The sequence below is a fragment of the Zophobas morio genome, unplaced genomic scaffold (genome assembly GCF_036711695.1).
Source record: "Zophobas morio isolate AGI-343-1 ecotype UQ-CSIRO unplaced genomic scaffold, CSIRO_AGI_Zmor_V1 ptg000023l, whole genome shotgun sequence".
Taxonomy (NCBI): Eukaryota; Metazoa; Arthropoda; class Insecta; order Coleoptera; family Tenebrionidae; genus Zophobas; species Zophobas morio.
Window position 1 is genome coordinate 15,227,131 of NW_026972128.1, and position 23,291 is coordinate 15,250,421.

At 33.2% G+C, this 23,291-nt stretch overlaps 6 protein-coding genes across 9 annotated transcripts; 3 read left to right on the top strand and 3 right to left on the bottom strand.

Annotated features, from left to right (window-relative positions):
- The first annotated feature begins 229 nt into the window (after nt 1-229).
- LOC135134553 (homocysteine-responsive endoplasmic reticulum-resident ubiquitin-like domain member 2 protein) lies at nt 230-2,001 on the top strand. The gene is made up of 3 exons (XM_064063247.1): nt 230-572; nt 626-975; nt 1,255-2,001. The coding sequence occupies exons 1-3, from the start codon at nt 438-440 to the stop codon at nt 1,694-1,696; spliced, it is 927 nt and encodes a 308-aa protein (XP_063919317.1). The 5' UTR covers nt 230-437; the 3' UTR covers nt 1,697-2,001.
- LOC135134554 (TIMELESS-interacting protein) lies at nt 1,927-3,155 on the bottom strand. The gene is made up of 3 exons (XM_064063248.1): nt 3,113-3,155; nt 2,659-3,054; nt 1,927-2,605 (listed from the first exon to the last, which is right to left on the bottom strand). The coding sequence occupies exons 2-3, from the start codon at nt 3,046-3,048 to the stop codon at nt 2,102-2,104; spliced, it is 894 nt and encodes a 297-aa protein (XP_063919318.1). The 5' UTR covers nt 3,049-3,054; nt 3,113-3,155; the 3' UTR covers nt 1,927-2,101.
- LOC135134551 (NSFL1 cofactor p47-like) lies at nt 3,135-5,859 on the bottom strand. 2 transcript variants are annotated; one of them, XM_064063244.1, is made up of 6 exons: nt 5,719-5,859; nt 5,474-5,603; nt 5,132-5,421; nt 4,806-5,079; nt 4,513-4,715; nt 3,135-4,461 (listed from the first exon to the last, which is right to left on the bottom strand). In XM_064063244.1, exons 2-6 carry the CDS (start codon nt 5,573-5,575, stop codon nt 4,242-4,244), a joined length of 1,089 nt encoding a protein of 362 aa, XP_063919314.1. In that variant the 5' UTR covers nt 5,576-5,603; nt 5,719-5,859; the 3' UTR covers nt 3,135-4,241. The 2 variants fall into 2 exon arrangements, with proteins under 2 accessions (XP_063919314.1, XP_063919313.1); XM_064063243.1 differs by having other exon boundaries at nt 5,474-5,623.
- A 235-nt stretch (nt 5,860-6,094) lies between these two features.
- Nucleotides 6,095-10,631, top strand: LOC135134485 (translation initiation factor IF-2, mitochondrial). Its single transcript, XM_064063181.1, has 6 exons — nt 6,095-6,480; nt 6,531-7,143; nt 7,198-7,491; nt 7,941-8,309; nt 9,907-10,389; nt 10,438-10,631. Exons 1-6 carry the CDS (start codon nt 6,223-6,225, stop codon nt 10,608-10,610), a joined length of 2,190 nt encoding a protein of 729 aa, XP_063919251.1. The 5' UTR covers nt 6,095-6,222; the 3' UTR covers nt 10,611-10,631.
- On the bottom strand, nt 10,621-16,603 carry LOC135134483 (uncharacterized). Of its 3 annotated transcripts, XM_064063179.1 has the most exons (15): nt 15,928-16,603; nt 15,430-15,878; nt 15,023-15,375; nt 14,831-14,967; nt 14,754-14,780; nt 14,530-14,700; nt 14,138-14,477; nt 13,097-13,675; nt 12,872-13,046; nt 12,723-12,821; nt 12,371-12,665; nt 11,987-12,185; nt 11,755-11,937; nt 11,052-11,406; nt 10,621-11,002 (listed from the first exon to the last, which is right to left on the bottom strand). In XM_064063179.1, exons 1-15 carry the CDS (start codon nt 16,245-16,247, stop codon nt 10,731-10,733), a joined length of 3,954 nt encoding a protein of 1,317 aa, XP_063919249.1. In that variant the 5' UTR covers nt 16,248-16,603; the 3' UTR covers nt 10,621-10,730. The 3 variants fall into 3 exon arrangements, with proteins under 3 accessions (XP_063919249.1, XP_063919248.1, XP_063919247.1); XM_064063178.1 differs by having other exon boundaries at nt 10,621-10,996; nt 12,371-12,821; XM_064063177.1 differs by having other exon boundaries at nt 12,371-12,821.
- Nucleotides 16,604-16,626: 23 nt separating this feature from the next.
- Nucleotides 16,627-23,081, top strand: LOC135134484 (kinesin-like protein Klp98A). Its single transcript, XM_064063180.1, has 20 exons — nt 16,627-16,794; nt 16,862-16,931; nt 16,983-17,201; nt 17,255-17,508; nt 17,561-17,690; nt 17,745-18,009; nt 18,061-18,266; nt 18,320-18,496; nt 18,547-18,773; nt 18,823-18,945; nt 18,996-19,170; nt 19,217-19,354; nt 19,411-19,545; nt 19,642-19,758; nt 19,806-20,029; nt 20,078-20,321; nt 20,382-20,561; nt 20,614-20,781; nt 21,294-21,360; nt 21,413-23,081. The coding sequence occupies exons 1-20, from the start codon at nt 16,748-16,750 to the stop codon at nt 21,820-21,822; spliced, it is 3,576 nt and encodes a 1,191-aa protein (XP_063919250.1). The 5' UTR covers nt 16,627-16,747; the 3' UTR covers nt 21,823-23,081.
- Nucleotides 23,082-23,291: the final 210 nt, after the last annotated feature.

The window sequence follows — 23,291 nt, forward strand, 5'->3', positions numbered from 1 at the left end:
AACCACACTGCATTCATAGCGAGTCCGTCTCTGCACACGATCTCGGAAAATGATGCAATAAAACAGATATATACATAAAACTCTTGTTGTTAATTTTTAATAATTATAAACAACGCGAGAGAAAGATTGAAATTAAAATATTACTACAACGGTTGTTTTTTTTTTTTTTGTAACAAGATAAAACTGTTATCAACATCTCTCTTTACCTGATTTACCTCTGTTTCTTTCTAGTGGCACGTTCCAACTTTGATGTCTGACGTCACATGACTAGAGCTAACCAATAGGCAATCGCCAAATACTGTAGATGTTGACAAGCGATAAATATGTCATAATTGTAGAAAAACCGAGATATAATAATATTTAGCCTACCAGTCTGTATATAGCATCATCAATCGTAACAATAAACAACAGCCAAAGTGGAGTTAAATAAAGAAGACATGGAAACATTACCAATTACGTTGATAGTGAAAGCGCCTAATCAACAAATTGAAGATCAAACAATCAAATGTGAGCTGTCATGGACTATTAATAAACTTAAACAACACCTGTCTGAAGTCTACCCTAGCAGACCAGTAAGTATAGTTTTTCAAGTAGTCTGCATTGTGTTTAACGTTGCCCATTGTAGCCAAAAAACGAGCAAAAGTTGATATATTCCGGCCAACTGCTAAATGACTCGGTCACATTGAAAGATGTTTTACGACAATATGATGGTCAGGAGACTCATACAGTACATTTAGTTTGCACTCCAAAGCATACGAAAACTCCAAGACAAGACTCTGTAAGGCAACCGGTTCAACCAACGATGGGTAGTAGTAATCCTTCGCCACATGTAACACAACCTAATAACTCCACAGAACAGAACGTTCCTAATATGCCTTGGGCCAATGGTTCGAATATGGATCCCAACCAATATGCAATGCAAATGGCTTGGATGCAGCAAACATATCTACAGTACATGACACAGTATATGCAGTTGTAAGTACAATCATCATTGACCTTGATTCTTCACACCTATTAATTATTTAACCTTTGAACTGTAAATTCTGACAATAGAGTTAAAATACAATGAAATGAAATTAAGAAATGGATTATAAAATTAACATGTATGTCATGTGATAGATAATTGCGTGATTAGCAAATTACAATCACAACATTATCAAACTGATTTTATAGTCAGCATAGTGGCACAAATTGAAATACTTATGTCAGGTTTTAATGAAAATGATATTAAATTTAAATGTGTGTTGTTCATAGAGCTGCAAATTCTTACGGAACTGGTCCAATTCCCGCAACACAGCCAAATGCCGCCGCACCCGATCCGCAGCCCCGACAGAATCCTCCAGAGCAACCAGCTGCCCAAGCTCCAGCAGCAGTACAAAGAGATCCAGATAACCCAGAAAGAGATTGGTTGGATATGTTTTACATGTTTAGCAGATTGATGGTCCTTTTCAGTGTGGTGTATTTTTACTCAAGCCCATTACGTTTTGTGTTTGTGCTTTTGTTGGGCTTCACTCTTTATTTATACCAAATTGGATTTTTCAGAAATATCAATAATAACAATAATAACAACAATAATGTTGTACCACCAGAACCAGTGCCACAACAAGAGCAAGCACCATCACGACTAATGATTGTTTGGACATTTTTTGCGACGTTTTTTGCTTCTTTGATTCCAGAAATTCCAAACGCAATATAACTATCTAAGTGAAAGTATGGGAAAGGGAAAGTTTGTTCAAAATTTCATTTCATCTCTAGGTTTGACTCCAAATTCATAGTGAAAGATTCCTTGGTTGTTTTACAGATCTGCTGATATTAATGTAAATGCAAATACCAAATTATCATTAAAATGTTTATATTACATGTTGTATAGCTTTTAATGTACATATTATAGCTTTAGAAACAAATGTGATTTATATGATAAGTATGTAAGTATATTTTTGTTTTATTTATAAAAAATATTTGTTGTAACAACCAAGTTCCAATAAAGGTTTTTTATTATAATTTAATCTGATACCCTACCAGACCATAAATTATAATGTGGGAAACTGATGATATGAAAATTTTGAAGACTTGAAAATTGAACTGATTCACTATACCTTTTTTAATCAGGAAAGTTTTCAGTTGATAGTATTTGTGCCCCACTTAAAGGCATATTTATGTCATGGTCTGTGTGCGCTGTTAACTCTTGAGAGACCTCAGAAACTTCCACAGATTTTGCAATGTTACCACCTAATTCCTCCTGGGATTCAAGAGATTCAACTTGGCTTTCTAATTCTGCAAGTACAGATGGGTCACTTTCAAGTGTTACATGCTCATGAGGTTCATGGCTCTCTTGTGAGAAACTAGCAATTTCCATAGTTTGTCTAAGTTTTTCCCTTCTAATTTTTTCAGCCCTTTCTTTATTTAATCGAATTCTCTCCAATTGTTCCTCACTTACATCTACAGGTGGTTGTAAACTTGGCATTTGTATTAATTCATCAAACTGATCATTTAGAATTTCATTAAATTGATCAACTGGAATTTCATCCGTTTCTGAATCATCATCTTTATCAAGGATTGGTTTGTCATCAAATAACATATCAAACCTAATTTTTTTAATGTGAGTCTAAAATAGCAAAAAATGTATACAATGCTAGAGTGAAGACATTAATAACTTACCAACACAGGCTTCTTAGTTCCTAAACTTTCAATTTTTGATATACACTCATCAAATGGATATTTTGGAAACAAACGATGACACCAGTATTCATAAGTTTTTAAAATTACTCCCAAGTCTTGTTCTTCATGTCCACGGCCCTTAAATTTCACTCGATCAAAATATGAATCCAAAGTTGCTAAACCACGTTTTCCCTTGAGAGTTTCCGCATTAAGCTTGGGTTGAGGATTTCGAATAACTCTCTTTGGTTTTACAGTTGTTTTGTTGGCTTCTTCAGCAGTTTCGCCTTCTTCGTTTTCAGCCTGAACTTCCGCTGCTTCTTCAACGTTATCTTCTTCAAACCTTTCCAACTCGTCATCAAGATCTAGTGGCAAGTCTTCGTCCTCACTCATCCTTAACTTTGTTTATTTAGAATATAATCTACACAATGTTACTGATATACAATTTCACATTTACCGTGTAAGATGGATAAAAACACTTTTCGTTTTCCCGCTTTATTGTGACATTTTAAAGTTTTAGGTTATGTTACAAAATATTTTATATATAAATTATTTTAATGCTTAAATTCATTTATGACATATATTTATGAACACCATTCTTCTTCGGGTATGTTGTTATTGCCATTCGTCGTCACAAATTTTTCGAAAGCTTTATCAGACGCATTTATTCTAGACAGGAATGATTCCAGAAGATTTTTATTCAACTTATCTGTCAAAGTAATTTCGGCTTCAACCACATTTTCTTTATTTTCCTGTGGTAAGTCTTTGGTTTTCGATGATGGTTGTTCATAATCTTTGCTGGGCATTTTACCTTTTCTTGGTTCTTCTACTAAATTCAATTTTAACAGCTAGGTTACCTTTCTAGATAAATTGACAATGGATGACATGATACATGATGGCCGTATGATCATATTCGTGTGCACCTTTCGTAAATATTCCAAGAGATGGCGTGCGACTTGAAAATTAAGTAATAAACTTTAGATCTTTACTTAAGTATTTGAAAGTAACAATAGAAGTATTACTTCTTTAAAACTAAATAAGCTTAGTGCATGCGTATACATTACTTTGTAGGCAACGTTCATCTAAAATTTAGTACCTTATGTGGTAGTTCTACTAGATCCCTTTTGACATTCTTTATTTTGCAAGGTTCTACTTGTAATTAGTTTTAATAATTAGAATATAATTCGTGTCCTACTAGCCATCCGTATCGTCAGTCAAGCGTATTTTTTCTTTTAACGTTTGTTTACATGATCCACCGTGACGTTCTTTACAATAGTCACCGCAAATATTTTATTCACATGATTTTTAATAACACGCTGTTCATAAATCCAACGAATATGTATTGCTGGAGTTTTAATTAGTGACCATACTGCTGATAAACTTAATTGGTATTAGTTAGTATTACAGCATGTACATATCTGATGATTACGTATACCTACAGTAATTGGTTCATGTTCAATAACTAGATTTCAAATGTCTGCCATACATTTTTACTTCTAAATATTTATGATTAGTATTATTACATTCTTAAAAAATTGTTCTAAGAAAGCACAAACAAAAGTGTGAGATGTCCTTGAAAAAAAAAATTATATTAATTTCTGCATTATTGCAGAGTTCAATAAATTTCCCTCTACTAAAGTTTGTGAGTCCTCTAAAATACGAGATGGGTATCCAGACAATAAATTAAAGTTTCTAGTTTGATACTGAGGTCTTGCTGTTTGAATGTACTGACGAACATCTCCTACTGTGTGAGTATGATTAAACTGTTCAACAAGCCTTGATCCATCAGATAAACGGATTTGAATGCTACAATGTAATCAATCAGTATTGAAATATAGCTGATAATAATATACAAACTTAGTTGTTGGCTTAGAAGAATCAACATTCAACGCCTCTTTGGCACGAGCTTCATTTGCAGGTTTATCTTCCTCTCTCTGCGCACCAATAACAGGTGGTGCGGGACTACCTAATGTATACCCTTGACCTGTAAATGGTTTGATTCCTGCATCCCCACCCTTTCTAAACATTTCTGTTCTATGATCCTCCATTGCTAGATAAACCTACATATAATTGTTTACACATTAGTTACAATTTTCACTTTAAAACATTAAACTCCACCACTTTTTTACTACATTAGCGTATCTGCATACCTCAGAAGTGCCTTGGCGTAACTCTTGAGGAATTTCACCTCTTTGGATACTCTGCAAAAATTCAGTATTGGCTGGATCTGTATATGCTCTTAAATCTCCATTATTCACAGTAAAGCCATCTTTCCACAATTTTAAAGTAACTTCCGGGGAAGAAGCTGGTCCTGCAGCCCCTGGAACTTCCACTGAATCATCAGCAGTTTGACCCAATTTATATCCTCTTCCTTTAAAAGCCTTCGAACTACCAGGTTTCTGGTCAACAATTTCAACTCCATGCCTGAAATAAAACACTTAATTGTTTTTCACTGTACTATAAAATGATTTCATACTTCTGCACAGATTTAAACACTCCCGAAACTATATCTTTCTTTTTCGAAGGCCCTAAAACTTGTTGGCCACTATGTTCTGATCCCCCTGCATAAAAAGCTTGGCCTTCTTCATCTTCCTCATCACTTGAACTCACCAATGAATTCAAAGTGGCAAAATTTGAATTAGTTGTTTTCGATTTTGGTTTAGGGGGAGTCACTGGATGTTGTTCCTCTGTTTCACTTGTTTCTTGAACTGGTGCACTTTCTTCTACATCTAAGCCATCGTTTTCATAGTATCTGCTGATAGCTATCTATAAAAATGTTTTTTGAGTTTTCCTTTTTTTTTTAATTTGAACATATTACATCGAGTTTCCATGCAGAGGACTCTAGATAAAACTTTGCTCTATCTTCGTCAACACCAGTTATAGCCGTAAATTGAGATAATAACTCTGGATTCTCACTCATTGTGGATGTAATTATTTCCACAAACTTGCTAAAACACGTAAAAACTGTCTAAAACAAAAATTTCTAATAATCATCCTAACCTCAAAATCCGGTAAACTAATATTTTGATGCAAAATTAGCGGTAATATAATTTTTATTCTTACCTCTTTAATAACAAAACTATGCGTAGCAAGTAAGAATTTTATATATTCACTTTCTTCTGTTTACTTTTATGCGATTGGGTTCAATTTGCCATCGTATTTTATTAATCTGAAAAAAGGAGTGTGTAGAATGACGAGTAAATTGACAGTTCTGTGCAAAAGTGCACATGACAATAAAATCCCATAATGCAATAAGGAGCAAAAGACCCAATGGGATATGCGAAAAACAAAGTTATTTAAATAAAAATAAAAAATAATGGAGAAACAATAAATACCAGTGATTTATTAATTGGTGCCAATTCACATTTTCATTGTATTTATTATTTTTATCTTTGAAAAAAATGGAATGGGTTTTTATCTAATGAGAATAGGAACAGTTGATGTCTATTTATGTAACGGTGGTTATTATGTGGTTCGAACATAACCTAAGTTACTTAACCTAATTTAACAAGTAAAAATCTCGAAGGAAATGCAGGTTTCGAGCGAGTAAATTACATAATTACGCACATGGCGTTATACAAAAGGTTTTTCGAGTTGACTCCATTCCTCAAGTCAATGGAATTGCATTACACGTGTCATCGGATATGGAAAATGCAAAAATTGATGGTTTTGTTAAAACATTCTCAATTATTTTGTACTTATTCTTATCCGTTTAATAGTATATGTAGCAACGTTATAAATGTAGGAACATATAGGCAATTAAGTGCGGCGAAATTCCATACAAGTTCAGTGATTTGGAAGAGACGAAAAACAGGTGAAGAAAAGGTTCATTCAACACCAGAGTTAAAACTTAAACTTATTGAACATATTTGTAGAAAGTAAATCGAATTCTTGAGTATCCAAAAGTTAAAGGAGAAGTTGTTGAAGTGTGGAATAATATAACAGCTGAAGAACTTGCAAAAGTACTAAAAAAAGACTTCAACTACATTAGAGATATATTTCTTGATGAAATAAAAAGTCCAAAAACTGTTATAAGTGATTTAAAATATCTTCAGCAGGGTCTAAGGCGCAGTGGCCGTCGAATGAAAATTATAGCAAATCCATCTAATAACAAAGAACAGATCATTGTGGACAAAGATGTCTTTCCAAGACCCCCTGCTTCAAAATCTGAACTAAAAAGCAGACCTCCAGTTGTTACAGTAATGGGTCACGTTGACCACGGTAAAACCACCTTACTTGATGCTCTTCGACATTCTAGTGTTGTAGAACAAGAATTTGGTGGTATTACTCAACATATTGGTGCCTTCTCAGTAACTTTAGATTCAGGTGCTAAAATAACTTTTCTTGATACTCCAGGACATGCAGCTTTCAGTGCAATGAGAGCTAGAGGTGCATTTGTAACAGATATTGTGGTATTAGTTGTGGCTGCTGATGATGGAGTTATGGAACAAACTTTAGAATCAATTCGAATGGCCAGAGAAGCTAAAGGTGAATATCTGAAATAGCGGAATGTGAAGAAATAATAAAAGCAACTGTTTTCAGTACCTATACTGGTAGCTATAAATAAAATTGATTCTCCAAAAGCAGACGTTGGTAGAACAGAACAAATGTTAGTAGAAGCAGGTATCCAAATAGAGAAATTGGGTGGCGATGTTCAAGCTATACCAATTTCGGCGTTAAAAAAGCAAAATCTGAATTTACTTACTGAAGCTTTAGTTCTACAAGCAGAACTGCTTGAAGTAGGTGCAGATCCTAGTGGTCCTGTTGAAGCTGTAGTTGTTGAAAGCAGATTAGATTCAAATAAAGGAAAACTGTGTACTTGTATAGTACAAAGGGGTAAGCAATTCACATTTTTTGCTATAACTTGTTAACTAATTTTAAAAGAAAAAAAAATGCTGAGTTATTTAAAAGAACTTACCTCTTCATTGAAATATATAACAATTATGCATGCATAAAAGAGGGTATTCTTCAATAAACATTTTTTAGTAATTGTTTGTCAGGATAATTTTAATATATGTATGTACTGCAACATTACCATAACGTTCTATGAGTCGTTTTTGAACAAATTAATTAATATGCTTTAACTTTACCCACCACCTAAAACAGGAAATTTCAGAAAAGATTTACACTGTGAAAATATCAGTGTGTTTTACACACGTCGTCTTAGAAGTAAAAAATGTTTCAAAAATCGTTAGCGTTAAAAAGTTCATTAAGGTATAAAACATCCTGCGAAATTTTAGTAATTTTTACAAATATTTCACCAAGTTAAAAATGAGTATTTTCAGGAATCCTCACGAAAGGCAATATTCTAGTCGCAGGAACTGCCTTCTGCAAAGTTCGAAATCTTCATGATGCTGAAGGTAAAGTTATGAAAGAAGTTTTTCCTGGATATCCTGTAGAAATTGAGGGTTGGAAAGACTTACCTGCTCCAGGCGAATTAGTGTTGCAAGTAGAAACAGAAAAACGAGCTAGAGACGTAGTGAAATTTCGTCAAGATAAACTTGATGCTGAAAAATTAGAAGAGGACGCTGTTATGATTGCTGAAAAACGAGCCCATCATGAAAAGGAATACTATGAGAGGTTAAAACTGAAGAGAAGTTTGGGAAGGTACAAACTTAAAAATGATGGCCCTCGAAAACCAGAAATTCCTAAAGGTAATTTCGTGGAAATAACCGACTTTTTTTTTTTTGCATCACCCTGTATAAGAAAATCAAAAAAATATGAATGCAAATGCAATAATTTCAGAATTGTACGGTATATTTTATTGAACGATAAAAAAAAAGCAAAATAAGAATGAGAAACGATACTGTAAACAAAACTCAGGCGGCAGCTCTTTGTGCAGGTGGCTGCCTGGCTACAAGTCATAAATTAGTCGAAGACGAAATACGAAATCGTATTTTTGTAATAACCAAATTAAAAACAAATTTTATTTTCCGTTACATTTAGGCCAGAAGGGGTCCTTTAACTTCGGGGGCCTGATGGTCCAGCATCACAAGCATATCCGTATAAACCGTCTCTGCACAAATATACCACACATATATTTACAGCACATTATCAACGGGAATAGTGGTATCTGAGCAATATGCGTAGTGTTTAAAATGTTTATGTTTATACATCGGAAGAATGTCACGTAGACATTTGTTTGATTTTAAATAATTTATCGTCTCAAAACAGATGACTAAAATTATTAATAAGCCTCAATTGAACAAAATATTGTAAATTTTATTATTGTAATTCTTACCTTATCAATGATAAGGTCTTTATAACAATAAAATAATATTTTATTGTTATAAAGACGAGTGTATTCTCATATTTTCGAGAATAAATATTCATTTCACGCATTCATTAATTTTTTTGTCATCCTGTATAAGTAAATCCCTAATCAATTTTTTGGGGTTGATAAACAGATACATTTTAGTTAATAAAAAGTTACCCAATATGAGTTCAGTGATAAATCACAAGTATTGACTCATCGTATTTTCTACAATTTAGATAGGATTTATTCGGCAAAATTTTGAGCTGACGTCATCAATTTTTTGGAGGGGATAAGTAAATATATTTTGATTAAAAATTTATCATGCGTATCATAACCTTAAAACATCTGCAAGATTTCAAAATATTCGGTTTTGCAGATTCAAAGTTGAATTGCAAAATGTTTTATAATTTTGTTTTTTTCCAAAAATCTGGACGTTTCGGGTAAAAACTCAACACGAAGTCATAAACTATTGTTTTTTCCATTTCTATTGAAACACCACCTGTTGATTTCGCTTAAAAATTAGCAATTGGTAACAGCTTTCGGTTGATTGACAACGGTTTTTAGTTAGAAAATTGTCTGAATATGAACGTTGCCAAATTTACGATTAACAAGTGGTGTTTCAATAGAAATGGCAGGGACTTTACACGTGTAGGACTGTGTTATTTTAAACAATTTAAAACCCATTTAATTTACTATGTACAATTTTGAAGTGACGTCATCACATTATTGGTGGGGATGATTAGACAAATTTTGGTTAGCGTTTTACCATCTACATGATATTCCTAATATAAATACAAAATTTGAAAACAATCAGCCCAATACTTTCGGAGATAATCTGTCTAACAAAAATCCGTGACGGCAGACAGACGGACGGACGGACAGACAGACAGAAAAGGGAGACCTTTTTTGCTGACTAAAAAGACAAGATATTTACGTTTAGATTAAACAAAGGTGTAAGAAAATAGTAAATATTTATTTTTTCTCGATTATTACAGACGATGATCCAACACCAGCTTTAAACGTAATTTTGAAGAGTGATGTTGATGGAACTTTGGAAGCAGTTTTAAATGCGTTGGATACATATGATCAAGATGGGTGTAAAATGGATTTAGTTCACTATGGAGTGGGATCTGTAAGTGAAACTGACGTAGAGTTAGCACAAATTTTTAAAGGAATCATTTACGCTTTTAACGTAAATTGCAATCCCAACATCATGGACTTAGCTGAGAATGCAGGAGTCCAAATAAAGTTTTATAACGTCATATATAAATTAGTAGATGACGTTAAAGAAGAAATTAATAAAAGATTGCCTGAGAAAGAAGTAGAGGAAGTAGTGGGAGAAGCAACCGTTTTACAACAATTTGAAGTTAATCAAGGAAAGAAAAAAAATCCTGTGGCGGGTTGTAGATGCGTTAAAGGCACTCTAAGGAAATCTGCAATGTATAAAGTGATACGAAATAACAGTATAATACACATTGGTATGTATTACTATTTATAAGTTTTGGTTTAATTTGAATTATTTTTAGGTCAGCTGTCATCCATGAGACACCTAAAGGACGAAGTAGATACTATTAAAACCAACACCGAGTGTGGGTTGCAATTGCTAGATAAAACGATAACGTTTGAACCAGGCGATTCTATTATATGCTATCAAATTAAAATGGAACGTCAAACAACAATGTGGGATCCGGGTTTTTAATAAAATAAACTCTCATCCTTAGGTCGCTTTTTTTAACATTTATATCAATTAACATAAACAAACTACTTCGCATTGTTATTTACTTAGCAGTAGACAAAACGTTAAAAATTACAACGTATTTTATGAATTTGAATTCGCGGCCATTTCTTGTAACAAACTCATTAATTTATGAAACCTACTTTTTATTTCTACCACTGACCTATTCTGCAGCACTTTGGAAATTTGTTTAAATGTTTCCTCATTATTATTACTTTGTCGAAATGCTTGCAGAATAATTTTATCTTCTTCTCTCGTCCATGACGCATTTTGCCGCGTCAACTGAACGTTTGCTAAATCATCAGAATCTTCATCTGTATTGGTAATATCCTGTGAAGACTCAAAAAACTCTGCAACTAAAAACATAAATCAAGATTTCAAAAAAAAATACTGACTGCAACTTACCACTTCCAGATTCTCCACTATGGTCAGAACTTACTTTCAATTCGGCATGTTCAGGAGGTTCAGAATATTCTATCTCTTGTTCTTCCGCTGGTCGTTTCTGTTGCCCCAAACTCGAACCAGGCTTGGTTTCCGGAGTTTTTTTTGTAATAGGTCGTTTTTTGCTTTGTCGTTTTGGTGAACTTTTGGCACCTTTCGCGGTTTCCGACTTTATTTTTCCACAAGTTTTAGAAACTGACTTTTTGGATTCTTTCACATTAGGTTTACTTCCATCCTTAATTTTACGTTTTCGTGGCGTTTTGGTCTTTTGATTCTTTTTTTTATTTTCGTCGTCTTCACTTTCGTTACTATTCTGTAACTGATTTTTAAAATGTTTACTAGACATTAAAATGTTTACGAGGAAGTACTGTTTAGGTGACTGACACTGTCGGTCTTACAAAATTGTATTAACATTACTTAAATATTGTAAATGTAAATGCTTGTCGCGCCATCTGTACCAAAAGAGACAAAATGCAACTCGAAACGTCATTTTTGTACTTTATGTAAAAAGAAATTTTGTATGATTGAACGTTCTATCGGAAAATGGCGAAACTAAATCTAAAAGATATAGCCGTCAATCCTGGTCAAACAAAAACTAAACTCAAACAAATCAACATAATGTCATCTAGTTGGTCAAATCCAAAATTATTATATTATTATAACTTACTTCCTCATTTGTATGATTCTCCTTACATGGTGACGTAACTTGTTTATTTGGACTAACTTCAGTACGTTTACGTTCTGCAGCAGCTAGACGTTTGGAATGATCTTTTTCCGAATTTGTCAGGAAAGAAACTACAGCAGGCCTCAATCCTTTTCCTGTTTGAATATATATCTTTCCTTGGATAAACTACAACTAAAAATTTTAAACCATTTCAAAAGCATTTTGTTACTTATACCTTTAGGCCACACTGCTTACAGTGATGAGACCTTGATTTAAATTGCACATTTTCAACATTGTGACATGGACAGATACAGTTGGATCCCCCATATGGATCATCTGTGTCAGGGAAAGTAACTGTTTCACAGATATCTTCACCAGGTTGCCTTGCAAGTTCTTTTGAAATGTCTATGGCCTCATAAGGAGCTGATGTTAACCTATTAAAATGCACCTTTCTATGTAGTTGACATGGCCAAATTAGATAGGTCAGGACACTATCGTGAAAAAGTTAGTATCAAAAAGCGCATATGAACTTTTGACTGATTCAAACTTCTGAGTAAATGAGTGAAGTGCCCCAACCCACCTCTCCACAACCGTGATTACTAGATGAAAAACTACATACATTTTTGGTGGTCTTTCACATGGGAAAATTTGTAGGAACCAATCAGTTAAAGCTGCATTTCCTTTAAATAACGGGATTACAGTAGTTTTTATAATGTCCATTGTTATATCAGGATTTTCAGACAAATCTGTTATACACTTAATAATTTTTTTTAACTGTGATGGTTGATCTTTGAAGTAGACATGTAATTTTTTAATAAATCTATCCATATCTTTTATCAGAAAATACGGCATGAGTTGCCCAATCTTCTGAGCTTGAATCTTTGTGAGAAACAGATAAAATTCTTCAGCCAGTTCTACATATTTTGGAAAGAGTATAGATTGTACATTTTTAAATAGTTGTAAAAATTCACCACGAGATTCATCATAATGGCCTAAAATACGAACCATCTTGTCAAAGTCTGCCACCGTAAGCGTTTCTCTAAGTTTGTCAAAAAAGGCATCTGCAAAAACTTTGAAAAAATTTCAGTTACTAATTGTTTTAAAGTATAAATAAAATTACATTCTTCTTTTTTATTTTGAGTTTGTAAATCGTCTGGAGTAGCCATCATTAGATTAGACACAAATTCTCGCCTCACTTTTGTCCGTTTTTTCTCTGCTCCTGATGGTTTCTTTTTCGTTACATTTTTTACTGTTGCACTTGCTTTCATTAACTCATTAATGTCATCTGGGTTATCCTAGAATGAATTTATAAAGTACACATACTGAAATGTTAACAACACGTTACCTTCTCTGTTGAATTAGGAACACTTGAATATGAAGAATCAGTCTGACTAGGATCTGTTTGGTTTGCACCATTACGAAATTCACTAATACCTTCAAAATTTCTTCTAGCTTTGTTCAGGTTGTTGGGATCATATGCATGAAAGTATGAAGCAATATTCTTGAATGATAAACTTTCTTCTTTCTTGCCATCCACATTTGTATTGTCTTTCACGCTAGTTCCATCTGTTTGTGAATTGTCATTTTTTAATGGTGTGTTACCGAGACTGGGCATATCCGGCAACATCGTGCTTTGTAATTTACTAACTCCGCCAGTTGAACTTATATTATTGTTATTTTCTTTACTATAACCCTTTAAAAGTTTTTTTCTTCTTGCAGTAGTGTGCTTTGTTTTTCTAGTGCAAGCGACAATGGGTAGAAGAGTTTTTGGTAATATTCGTCTATTACCAGTTGTTGGTTTTGAAAAATTTATGTTGGGTTGAGGCACTGCTTGAATCACTGGTTGTATGAATGGATAAGATAGATATACTACCCGATTGTTAATACCACTGTACGACTGATCGGATATAAATCTCGATTCATTCTAAAAAAAAGTTGAAAGTTATATAAAGTATAATTCTGTTTTAAAATAAAGTCACAATCAATAAATAACTGCAGTTCATCGTATTTATAGATATCACATAATTGCAACGACAATCGATGTTGACAAAACAACGCCATTTCCAAACTGACAAATGACAATTCAAATAATAACGGAAATCCCATTACTTAAAATTGCCATTGGTTATAATTTACATACAATAAATCCAAAACCTGGCCAAAACTAAAATATTTTCATCTGCTTATCAAATTGTTAGTGAATTATTTGCTTTATATAAAAGTGGAGGAATAGTTCTTAGATCAAAATTGGCAACCGGATTTTTTTGCTCTCTAACACATTTTCACTGTTTTTGCCAACTTTCAAATTATGCTATCAAAAAAAGCATTATCTAATTTAATAAATAAAAAAAAAAACAAGCAACAATTTAAAACAAAAAAAACATACCTTTTCGTCTGGATAGATAAACTTCCGCCATAGGTATGGCAACAACTCTGGCTTTTGCTTGCAAGGTGGTAACACACTTTCAGCATCCATAGGAGCCACATAATGAACACTGGGAGGTGCCTTTTTAGTACGATACAGAAATTGTATTGGATTTTCGTCACTACTTGGATGTTTTCTGTTTCTAATATGTCTTACAAGTTTTGTGGATCTCACATTTGGTATTAATATTTGAGACATCAATTGACAAACACGTTCCATATTAATTTTCTTTTGATATGTTAAGTAAAAAGGATCTTGTCTTAAGTATGGGAGTGCTTGTTCTAGGAACAACGCGATCAAACTAAAATTAAAATTAGTTTAATAGTTGAAAAAATTATTCAGAAATATTTTACTTTTCCTCGCCGCGCGTAAAAAATTTGTATGAGCCTCTAACATGTAATGATTTGAAAGGTATTCTTGGAAGTAAATTTGGATAAATAAAAACGTCGCTACTGGAAACAGTTTTCATTAAAAGTGGTGGAAATGTTACAATATATTCCCTTCCTGATAACCTTGCCTCTATTCTATAAGAATACTGCTAGATAAAAAAAAAAACTCAAACTGTTGTAATACTTACGACTCACTAATTACTTTATCGACATATCTACAAATACAACAGTTGTACTAATAAATACACACACATTTAGTACAAACCTTATACATTCTCTAACTTCTTCATTCCCTGACATGAATAATTTTTCCCAACCACTTATTAAATTCATTGCAGGTTTTAAATTTATTACATCATAAACAGAATTATCTTTTATTTTAGTCTCTGCAACCATCTCATTCTACAAAAAATATCATAAAAATGAAGCACTCTTTTATTAATCAAAAGAAACTTACCAGCATTTCTTTATATTTAAAAGCTTGATCAGAAAATTCTGGATGTTCATAAGACAACAAAAAACTCTGAGTTAGCATCTGCACATGTTGTCTTATCTGTTGTGTTAATATTGATATTTGATATTTTTTTATTGAAATATTAGGGTCATTGTCTGAATCAGAGTGTGAACTGTTCTCATTTTCAACTCCTTCTCCACTCTGATCTAAAGGCAAATTGTTGCTTGCTGCGTTTTTTTCAGTCAATTTGTTCGATTCATAAATATCTGCAAACTCAAATAGCTCTGCCATCAAACGGTTAAGCTCTTTTCGAGAAACTGTAACTGCTCTGTCTGCCCTTAATTCTTCCCTGTCCACTGCAATTTAAAACAGTTAAAAAATAAAATCAAGTCAAAAAAGCAACTACTTACCTTTATCAATTTCTTCATCTGCCAAAACATTATATTCTGGATCATGGTCTTCATCTTCTGCTGCTTTAGTAACCTCATCTAACGGTCTTGTAAATGTTTTCAAGAATTCCTTCCACACATCATCATCACAATCCATATCATACATATCAGTAGTTATGTCAGGGGGCATAAATGCTTCTTCAATTACTTCCAAAGGTGTATGACTTAAACACAATTTTGATCTAGTTCGAAGAGCAATATTTGCCCCTTCATCATTTTTGATCGTACAGTGTGATGTATCCAACTGGCTGTCAAAAGATGAATTTTTACTAGGGCTTTCTGGAACATATTCATCTCCAGATGAATCTTCTTGTAATTCTTCGGTGAACAGCCTTTGAACCTCTGACACTGGCTTTACTGGTGTCACCCATGGCAAAAATTTTTGCTGTACATTGGTAGATAATAATTGCCTAAAACAAATGTTAACTTCTGCATAAAAAATAAAAATTAAATACCTACTTTGTTTTGGCACGTGTGTATTTTGGTTCATACACAGTAATAGGCTCATCACTATTGTTTGGATTTTCAGCGTGTCTAACCAAAGCCAAAACATGTTCATTGGTAACAACTTCTTTAATGATATTTTTCACATGCTTTGCTGTTAAGTTTGCTTTGGCGGCTTTTTCTTCTAAATTTTCTTCCAAATCTTTTTCCACCGTTTCAATTATTCGTTTATCAGTTTCATCAAGTGTCTTTTTACTTCTCTTTTTTGGTTTAGGACTTTCTATTACGATTTGTAATCCGTTGTCGGAATTTTCGTCTTCTGAATTATTCTCCATTCTGTTATGTCTGTATTAATTTCGTTTGAATTTTCTATAATAATGGTATATAGGGTATTTTCACTGAATACACTTTTACATTCTTTTGTAAAAGTTTAGAATTACTAAATTTAAAATCCTCAAATTTTGTAATCATAACCTATAACACTATTAAGATTTCAAACAATCAAATGATGGACAGATGTTAAAAAAATGCTTGTAGAGAAGAACCACAGTATATCTTATCTCTGGTATATCTATTATTCAAGAACTCAAGAACACACATTTTTAGCACAGTGGGGATATTTTATAGCTGTGGCATCTGTAGCTAAAAATCCTAAAGAGAAATGACCTCTTTGTTGGTAGACCTGTTAAAACGTCAAGAAATACAATGATGGCGTCAGTGAAAGAATGACAGGTAAAATGAAAACAAATTAGTGCAATCTCTCCTGCGTAGTTTCTTCATTGTAAAAAAAAAAATGATATCAATTTAGTCACGCTAAAATACTATATACGACACAATGGCTTCAGTGAAAGTAGCAGTAAGAGTAAGGCCCTTTAATCAAAGGTAATTTAAAACAAAATCCCATGGTTCGATGCACATAGAGCAATGAACTTAAATTTTTATATTTTAGGGAGCTTGATATGGATACAAAATTAATTATTCAGATGAGCGGAAAGACGACAGGAATATTAAATTGCAAGGTAAGTTTCATAACGCAATTTTTTTGTGTACCGTAATTAAACAAATTGAAGGCAAATACTCGAGATGAAAGCATTAGATATAAGGAATTTGCTTTTGATTACTCCTATTGGTCACATGACGAAAAGTCGCCAAATTTCGCATCTCAAGAAAGAGTATATAATGATTTAGGCACAGAGGTTGTGGACTGTGCATTTGAGGGCTATAACGCATGTGTATTTGCTTATGGGCAAACTGGTAGTGGAAAAACGTTCACAATGATGGGTTCTCCTGTATGTGATGTTTGTAGTATTTTTGTATAAAAAAATATATTTTAGCTTTGTAGGACAACCAGGGTCTAATTCCAAGAATATGTAAAGCTTTATTTGATAGAATGTCAGAAAACTCAAAAAGAGGAACCACTCATCGTGTTCAGGTCAGTTATCTTGAAATTTATCAAGAGAGAGTTGCTGATTTGTTAAGAGGTCGAGATAGTGCATCATTAAAAGTGAGAGAACACCCAAAAAAGGGCCCCTATGTACAGGGATTAACTACATGTTTAGTCACAAATTATGGACATATTCAGGAGTGCATGAATAGGTACTGGTTTCACATAAATGACAAGAAAAACAGAAATGACTGTTTGTTACAGGGGTAATTCACATAGGACAACTGCTGCAACAAATATGAATGATGTAAGCAGCAGAAGTCATGCCATTTTTACAATAACTTTTGTCCAAGCGGGTTATTGTGATGGTGTACCTAGTGAAACAGTTTCAAAGGTTGTTTCATTCATCTTGTTTTACAACAGTTGTATATGGTAGTTGTTATTTTAGATTCATTTAGTAGATTTAGCAGGTAGTGAAAGAGCAGATGCTACAGGGGCAACCGGTCAAAGATTAAAAGAGGGGGCACATATCAATAAGTCACTTGTCACTTTAGGTTCTGTGATATCTGCTTTAGCTGAATTGTCTGTGGATACAAGTGGTCAAAGAAAATCATTTTTTATTCCTTATCGAGATTCCGTCCTCACTTGGCTCCTAAAAGACAGTTTAGGTGGTAACTCAAAAACAATAATGATAGCCACAATCAGCCCTGCTGGTATGTATAAAGTGCAAAAAAGTATTTATCAGAACGTTATTTTTTCCTAAGACTGCAATTATGGTGAAACTTTAAGTACTCTAAGATACGCCAATAGAGCTAAAAATATCATTAATAAACCAACAGTCAATGAAGATCCAAATGTTAAACTCATTAGAGAATTGCGCAATGAAATTAGTAAACTTAAAGCTTTAATGTTTAGTGAACAAAGAACTGACATGTTAGCACAATTACATGAAAAAGAAGCCAGAGAGAAAGTAAGATTGTAGTAAGAGACATTCACAGTTTATAAAATAAAATAAAACTTCAGGAATTGACTGAAGAATGGGCTGGAAAGTGGCGAGAAGCTCAAGCTATTCTACGAGAGCAAAGGGCCTTAGGGCTTCGCAAAGCAGGACCTGGAGTGGTTTTAGATTCAGATAGTCCCCATTTAGTGGCAATTGATGATGATCCACTTAGTACTGGTGTTACTTTATACCATTTAAAAGTATTTTTTGACACAGTTTTAATAACTTGTACAAATGTTATTGTTTGTAGGAAGGACAAACAACTATAGGAACAGAAGATGCAGATGTGAAACAAGATATAGAACTTAAAGGAGCTGGGATGGAGCCTCAACATTGCACTATTACTTTTCAAAAGGGGATAGCAACCTTGGTTCCCAATCCAGGCGCGTATGTTATGTTGAATAATGTTCTTATTGAAGCTCCTGCCAGACTCTCTCAAGGGTGCATTATTTTCCTTGGCAAAGCGCATGTCTTTCGGTAAGTAACTAAAAATAACGTGTTTGCGTTATCATAATATTGTTTTAAGTTTTAATGATCCAGCTGAAGCAGCTGAGTTGCGTAAAGGGGAACGGACCTACAACTTATCGCGATTGAGTTTACTTAGTTGGTCAACACCTGATTTAGCGATTTCCATGGAAAATTTACAACCGCAAGTAATAAAGTAACCTCTAAATAAGTTACTTTGATGATAATTTTCAGTGGTCAAGATGATGAAAAAAGCGATATTGAAATTCAGAGACTTAATTTAGAAAAAGAGAAGGAAGTGTTTGAAAAGGAACAAGAAGAATTTGAGAAAAAGCGCAGAACTTTACGAGAAGCTCAAGCTAAATTGGAGGCTGAAAAAGCTTTAATGCATCAAGAGCATGCGCGTCAGGTATTATTTCAATTTTGAATTTTGAGGTATGTAGAAGTCATTGCAGACACGTCAGTTGCAAGAAGATTGGCACAATTTAACTGTACAACAACAGCAACGTGAACTCGAATTGAAAGAAAAAGAGAAAGAGTTAATTGTGCGACGGGAGGAATTGGAGCGTGAAAGACATAAAATATGGGGCGAAGTAAGCGTGGTACAAGTTTTCATCCATTTTTGTTTTATTTTACTTTCTTCCCATAGATAAACCAGGAATTTGAACAATTGCAAGATTTTAAAGCTAATATTTTTATTAAGTTGAATAATGTTTGTCAGTTTATTACTTCACATGCAAATGATTTTACCTTTCCTAATCCTCAAGCCAAAAGAATTTTTCAGGTATTTTTTTTGTTGTTTTTATTTTACCTTCTGTTTATTTACATTTTCTATATTTGTGTGTGCGATAAAAGAGTATATCACATTACGAATTTTTAGGAGTTAGTGATGAAATCAGAAAATAGTACACTTACAGATGCAGAGTCTGATATTTTAATAGATGTATTGAATTCTGTCAAAGGACCTTCACTTATCCAAGATATAGTTGTTCAACATGTAAGAAGCACTATATTGAGAAAATTATATCTCAAGCTTATTTTTAGAGAAAGGAATTGGCTGAACTACAAGCAACGTTAGATAATAGAGTAGAAGCACTGTCTGAAAGACGAAGAACGGTAGAAATGTTGGATAAAAAATTATTAGATTTAATTGATCAGCAAGCATTACTTGATAATAGCACACAAAATGAACACCTTCAAGACCTTAAGCAATCTTTAGCCTCACGTACAAAAGACGAACTGGATAAAATTGAACGAAAGAAGCAAGGGTAAGTCGTTTATATTGATAAAATAAAGTATTTAAATACTTGATTTAGATTAAAATTGAATTTGAAACAAATTCATGCTATTGATAGTCCCGATTCTTGTGGTACTAATTATACAAGCAGTTTTGAAAAAGGTAGTACTTTGAGCAGTGATACATACCACACAGCGACGAGTGTTTGTTCACCCCCATTAGTAAATAATGTGGATTGCTTAATGAGTGATAGTGGAGTCGAATTACGGCAGTCCCCAAGAGTGCAAGATGAAAGCGATTTATCAAGTAATGAGGAATACAAGGTATTGTCTATATTGCGTCCATCCTTATCTTATCATATTTTGTATTTTAATCGTAACCAGGTGATAAGCGACTCACAGTCAACAAGTTCCGTCGAAAATCATTCACCTGTAATCAGAAAAAAGCGGAAAGATTCCGAAATCTTGCGTAGGTTGAGTCAGAAGGTATTGCAACAGAAACAAATCATATTGAGAAGTTTGGATGCCGGTTGTACAAAGTCTCACATAGACGCTCAGATTGCTGTAAGACCTATTTTCTTTGTGTATCTGTTAAATATTAATAGATTTTACTTAGATTTTGCAAGAACTGCAAAGGCAATACATGTCGTTAAAGTGTGGCTCTAGTTCGGTGCTTTCACCCGCTTCTGAACACCCTTTACAAGATGTTGATAGTGAAAGTCCCAGTCCAGTGAAACCAGTGCATACCGGGTCGACCTCAGCTCTCTACTCCCCAAGTTTACAGGTACCTATTTTGTTTAAATATTTTTAAAAGTTTTTAGCAGATTTTGGTTAATAGCCCTAATTAGATAAGGCATTCTTGATGTGTTTAATAGAACATACACATAAGTACTAAGACTTTAGAATTTCGCTATAATTTTTTCTCTGTAATAACTTCGCCATGAAGGAACTTAACAAAATTACTAAACTTTTCCTTGTAATTGTGGGTAAAAAAGAATGCTTTAGAATGAATTACAATACAAATGAGAAGAGCTTATATGATATAGATGTTGTAATGTATAGGTTTTGTGGTTTTAACATAACCCTCAGATAAATGATTTTTTTTTATGCTTATGTGGGTCTTTGGCGAAAATATCTTTTTTTTTTTGGAGACGTGTTTTTCTTTTTGGGTATGCTTTGATATTACAAACATTACCTAAGTTGATTTGTCCAGATTTGTACATATTTTTGTCAGACACGTTAAATAGTGTTTAGATTTGTTTGAACATAAGGTACTAGTAGCATTTTTTTCTTTAGGGTTACAACCACAGATTATCGCCTTACAATTATGGCCTTCATCGCTCAATGCCTTCTATTGCGTCAGGTAATTAATAAAATGATGATCTGATTTTTGTTACCAAACAAAACACTTCCAGAGTCTGACAATGACGCCATCGTTACCATTAGCAGTTATTGCCTAAGAGGTGCAGGTACAAAAACACATTATGAATATGAAGTTCGAATCTGTACCAATGATGACCGTTGGAGTATTTTACGAAGATATAGCCGATTCAGGGATCTCCACATCGCCATGAAAGCCCGATATGGTGAAAAAGTGTCAACGATTCCTTTCCCTTCCAAGCAACTTTTTGCCAATAGCGAAACTGTAGCAAAATCGCGCAAACGTCAACTAGAATTTTATTTAAGACGACTGATAGATACCTGTAAAAATCTTCCATCATGTCCGCTGGCCTACGGTGGACCTGTTACTAAAGTGGCCTTAATTAGTTTTTCACCGTTTTTCAGAAAAGGTGTTTTTGAAAATGGGAAGTATGGAACATCATGATTACTGCCTTATGATCGGCCATACTGAATTTTAGCCACTTTCCCGTTGAGTGACTCACTGTCGCCTATTTATTAACAATTATTTTAAAAAATTACTAGTTTATTGAAGTGTGGGAAAAGCAAGCGTCATTGTAGCAATTGTTAAAGTTATTTTATGGTTATTTATTTATTTCTGATTTAATAAGACAAAATAAGAAAAAAATGTATCAGGTATTTATAGACTGTATCACGGTCATTTGCACCCAGTTGTATATTATTGAATTTATAATTATTTATATTTGATTACTTCACTAGTTGTTTCTCTGCAGAGAAATCGTGGATTAAGATTTAATCATACTAGGTGGAACGGCCTTCATTGAATTATTTTTTCGCTTTTATTGTAATAACCATAGTTGTAATGATTACACGATAACTAAGCTTGGTGGGGATATACATGTGTATTTAAGCTTTAAAATTTACCAAAAAATGCTTATTTAGAATGTACACTTCGCCAAAATGGAAACGCATACATGTAACGTAAATATTCTCGAATTTATTAAGAAAATGGGCAAAAAACGAGTGTAGGTTTACTTTGCGTTAGTGTTTTCAAGTTTTTGGTCGAGGTTGTATATATACATGACGAAGTTATTGCACCACAAATATACAATAAAGAAGTTAAAAAGTGGAAGAGCAATCTCAAGAAATAGATTTTTTTGTGTGCACATTTTCGGTTTCGTGGGTGGATGCAATGAATATTATATAAAATATAGGTACTAAACGGGTTAATATATCAAAACTTCCGTGTGGCGCTAAGGCTAAATGTTGCAACAGTAGCATAGGATTAAGTAGTCTGTTTTTCTGCAAGCCGTTTTGTATTAACGACCTAAAAGAGTAATAGTAATGTTATAAAATTGTGACAAAGCGTAGATGACTTTCGTTATTTTAAGAATACTTCTCAGTACGGGGACTATATTATTAGGTGCTAATCTTCTTCATTGTAATAAAATATTGAATTTACTTCTTGGATATTAAGTTCTTGTTGAAAATCAGGCTGCTACGAATGGGATTCTTAATTCTACTTAGTAACAATGTGATAAAGATTTTAATAGTGTGATAAACTGCAATTTGTAGAGTAGGTAGAATCAAAAATAATTATTGACCTTAAGATGAGTATTATAAAATTGTTGTTCAAGAATTGTTATTATATTTTTTTTATTGTGTAAACTCTGTACAGTCAGTTTGAATTTTTGTAAAAGATTCAATAAAAGTACTAAAACCAAAGCAATGTTTTATTTGAAATCTGCCTAAAAAATACGAAGTATTTAAAATTTTGAAGACATTTCTTGAAGCAAATTGTTACGATGTTGTGATAACCCAAACATCCCGCCTTAAATTGACATGTAAAAAAATGAAAAGCCCGCGAAAAATTCGAAATTCAAAAATTTGGCTCGGTTGTGATCGTCCAATAAAATGAAACCTACGTTGTGTTTT

Coding starts and splice junctions, on each gene's coding strand:
- LOC135134485 (XM_064063181.1), top strand. CDS start 6,223: ATGGCGTTATACAAAAGGTTTTTCGAGTTGACTCCATTCCTCAAGTCA. Junction 7,492..7,940: donor TACTTGTATAGTACAAAGGG/GTAAGCAATTCA, acceptor GAGTATTTTCAG/GAATCCTCACGAAAGGCAAT. Junction 10,390..10,437: donor TAACAGTATAATACACATTG/GTATGTATTACT, acceptor AATTATTTTTAG/GTCAGCTGTCATCCATGAGA.
- LOC135134554 (XM_064063248.1), bottom strand. CDS start 3,048: ATGAGTGAGGACGAAGACTTGCCACTAGATCTTGATGACGAGTTGGAA. Junction 2,606..2,658: donor GAACTAAGAAGCCTGTGTTG/GTAAGTTATTAA, acceptor TTGCTATTTTAG/ACTCACATTAAAAAAATTAG.
- LOC135134551 (XM_064063244.1), bottom strand. CDS start 5,575: ATGAGTGAGAATCCAGAGTTATTATCTCAATTTACGGCTATAACTGGT. Junction 5,422..5,473: donor CCTCTGCATGGAAACTCGAT/GTAATATGTTCA, acceptor ACATTTTTATAG/ATAGCTATCAGCAGATACTA. Junction 4,462..4,512: donor TCTTCTAAGCCAACAACTAA/GTTTGTATATTA, acceptor ATTACATTGTAG/CATTCAAATCCGTTTATCTG.
- LOC135134553 (XM_064063247.1), top strand. CDS start 438: ATGGAAACATTACCAATTACGTTGATAGTGAAAGCGCCTAATCAACAA. Junction 573..625: donor AAGTCTACCCTAGCAGACCA/GTAAGTATAGTT, acceptor TGCCCATTGTAG/CCAAAAAACGAGCAAAAGTT. Junction 976..1,254: donor ATGACACAGTATATGCAGTT/GTAAGTACAATC, acceptor TGTTGTTCATAG/AGCTGCAAATTCTTACGGAA.
- LOC135134484 (XM_064063180.1), top strand. CDS start 16,748: ATGGCTTCAGTGAAAGTAGCAGTAAGAGTAAGGCCCTTTAATCAAAG. Junction 19,355..19,410: donor GACATAAAATATGGGGCGAA/GTAAGCGTGGTA, acceptor TTCTTCCCATAG/ATAAACCAGGAATTTGAACA. Junction 20,562..20,613: donor ACATAGACGCTCAGATTGCT/GTAAGACCTATT, acceptor GATTTTACTTAG/ATTTTGCAAGAACTGCAAAG.
- LOC135134483 (XM_064063177.1), bottom strand. CDS start 16,247: ATGGAGAATAATTCAGAAGACGAAAATTCCGACAACGGATTACAAATC. Junction 12,822..12,871: donor TCAAAATAAAAAAGAAGAAT/GTAATTTTATTT, acceptor ATTTTTTCAAAG/TTTTTGCAGATGCCTTTTTT. Junction 11,938..11,986: donor GTAAGCAGTGTGGCCTAAAG/GTATAAGTAACA, acceptor TTTTAGTTGTAG/TTTATCCAAGGAAAGATATA.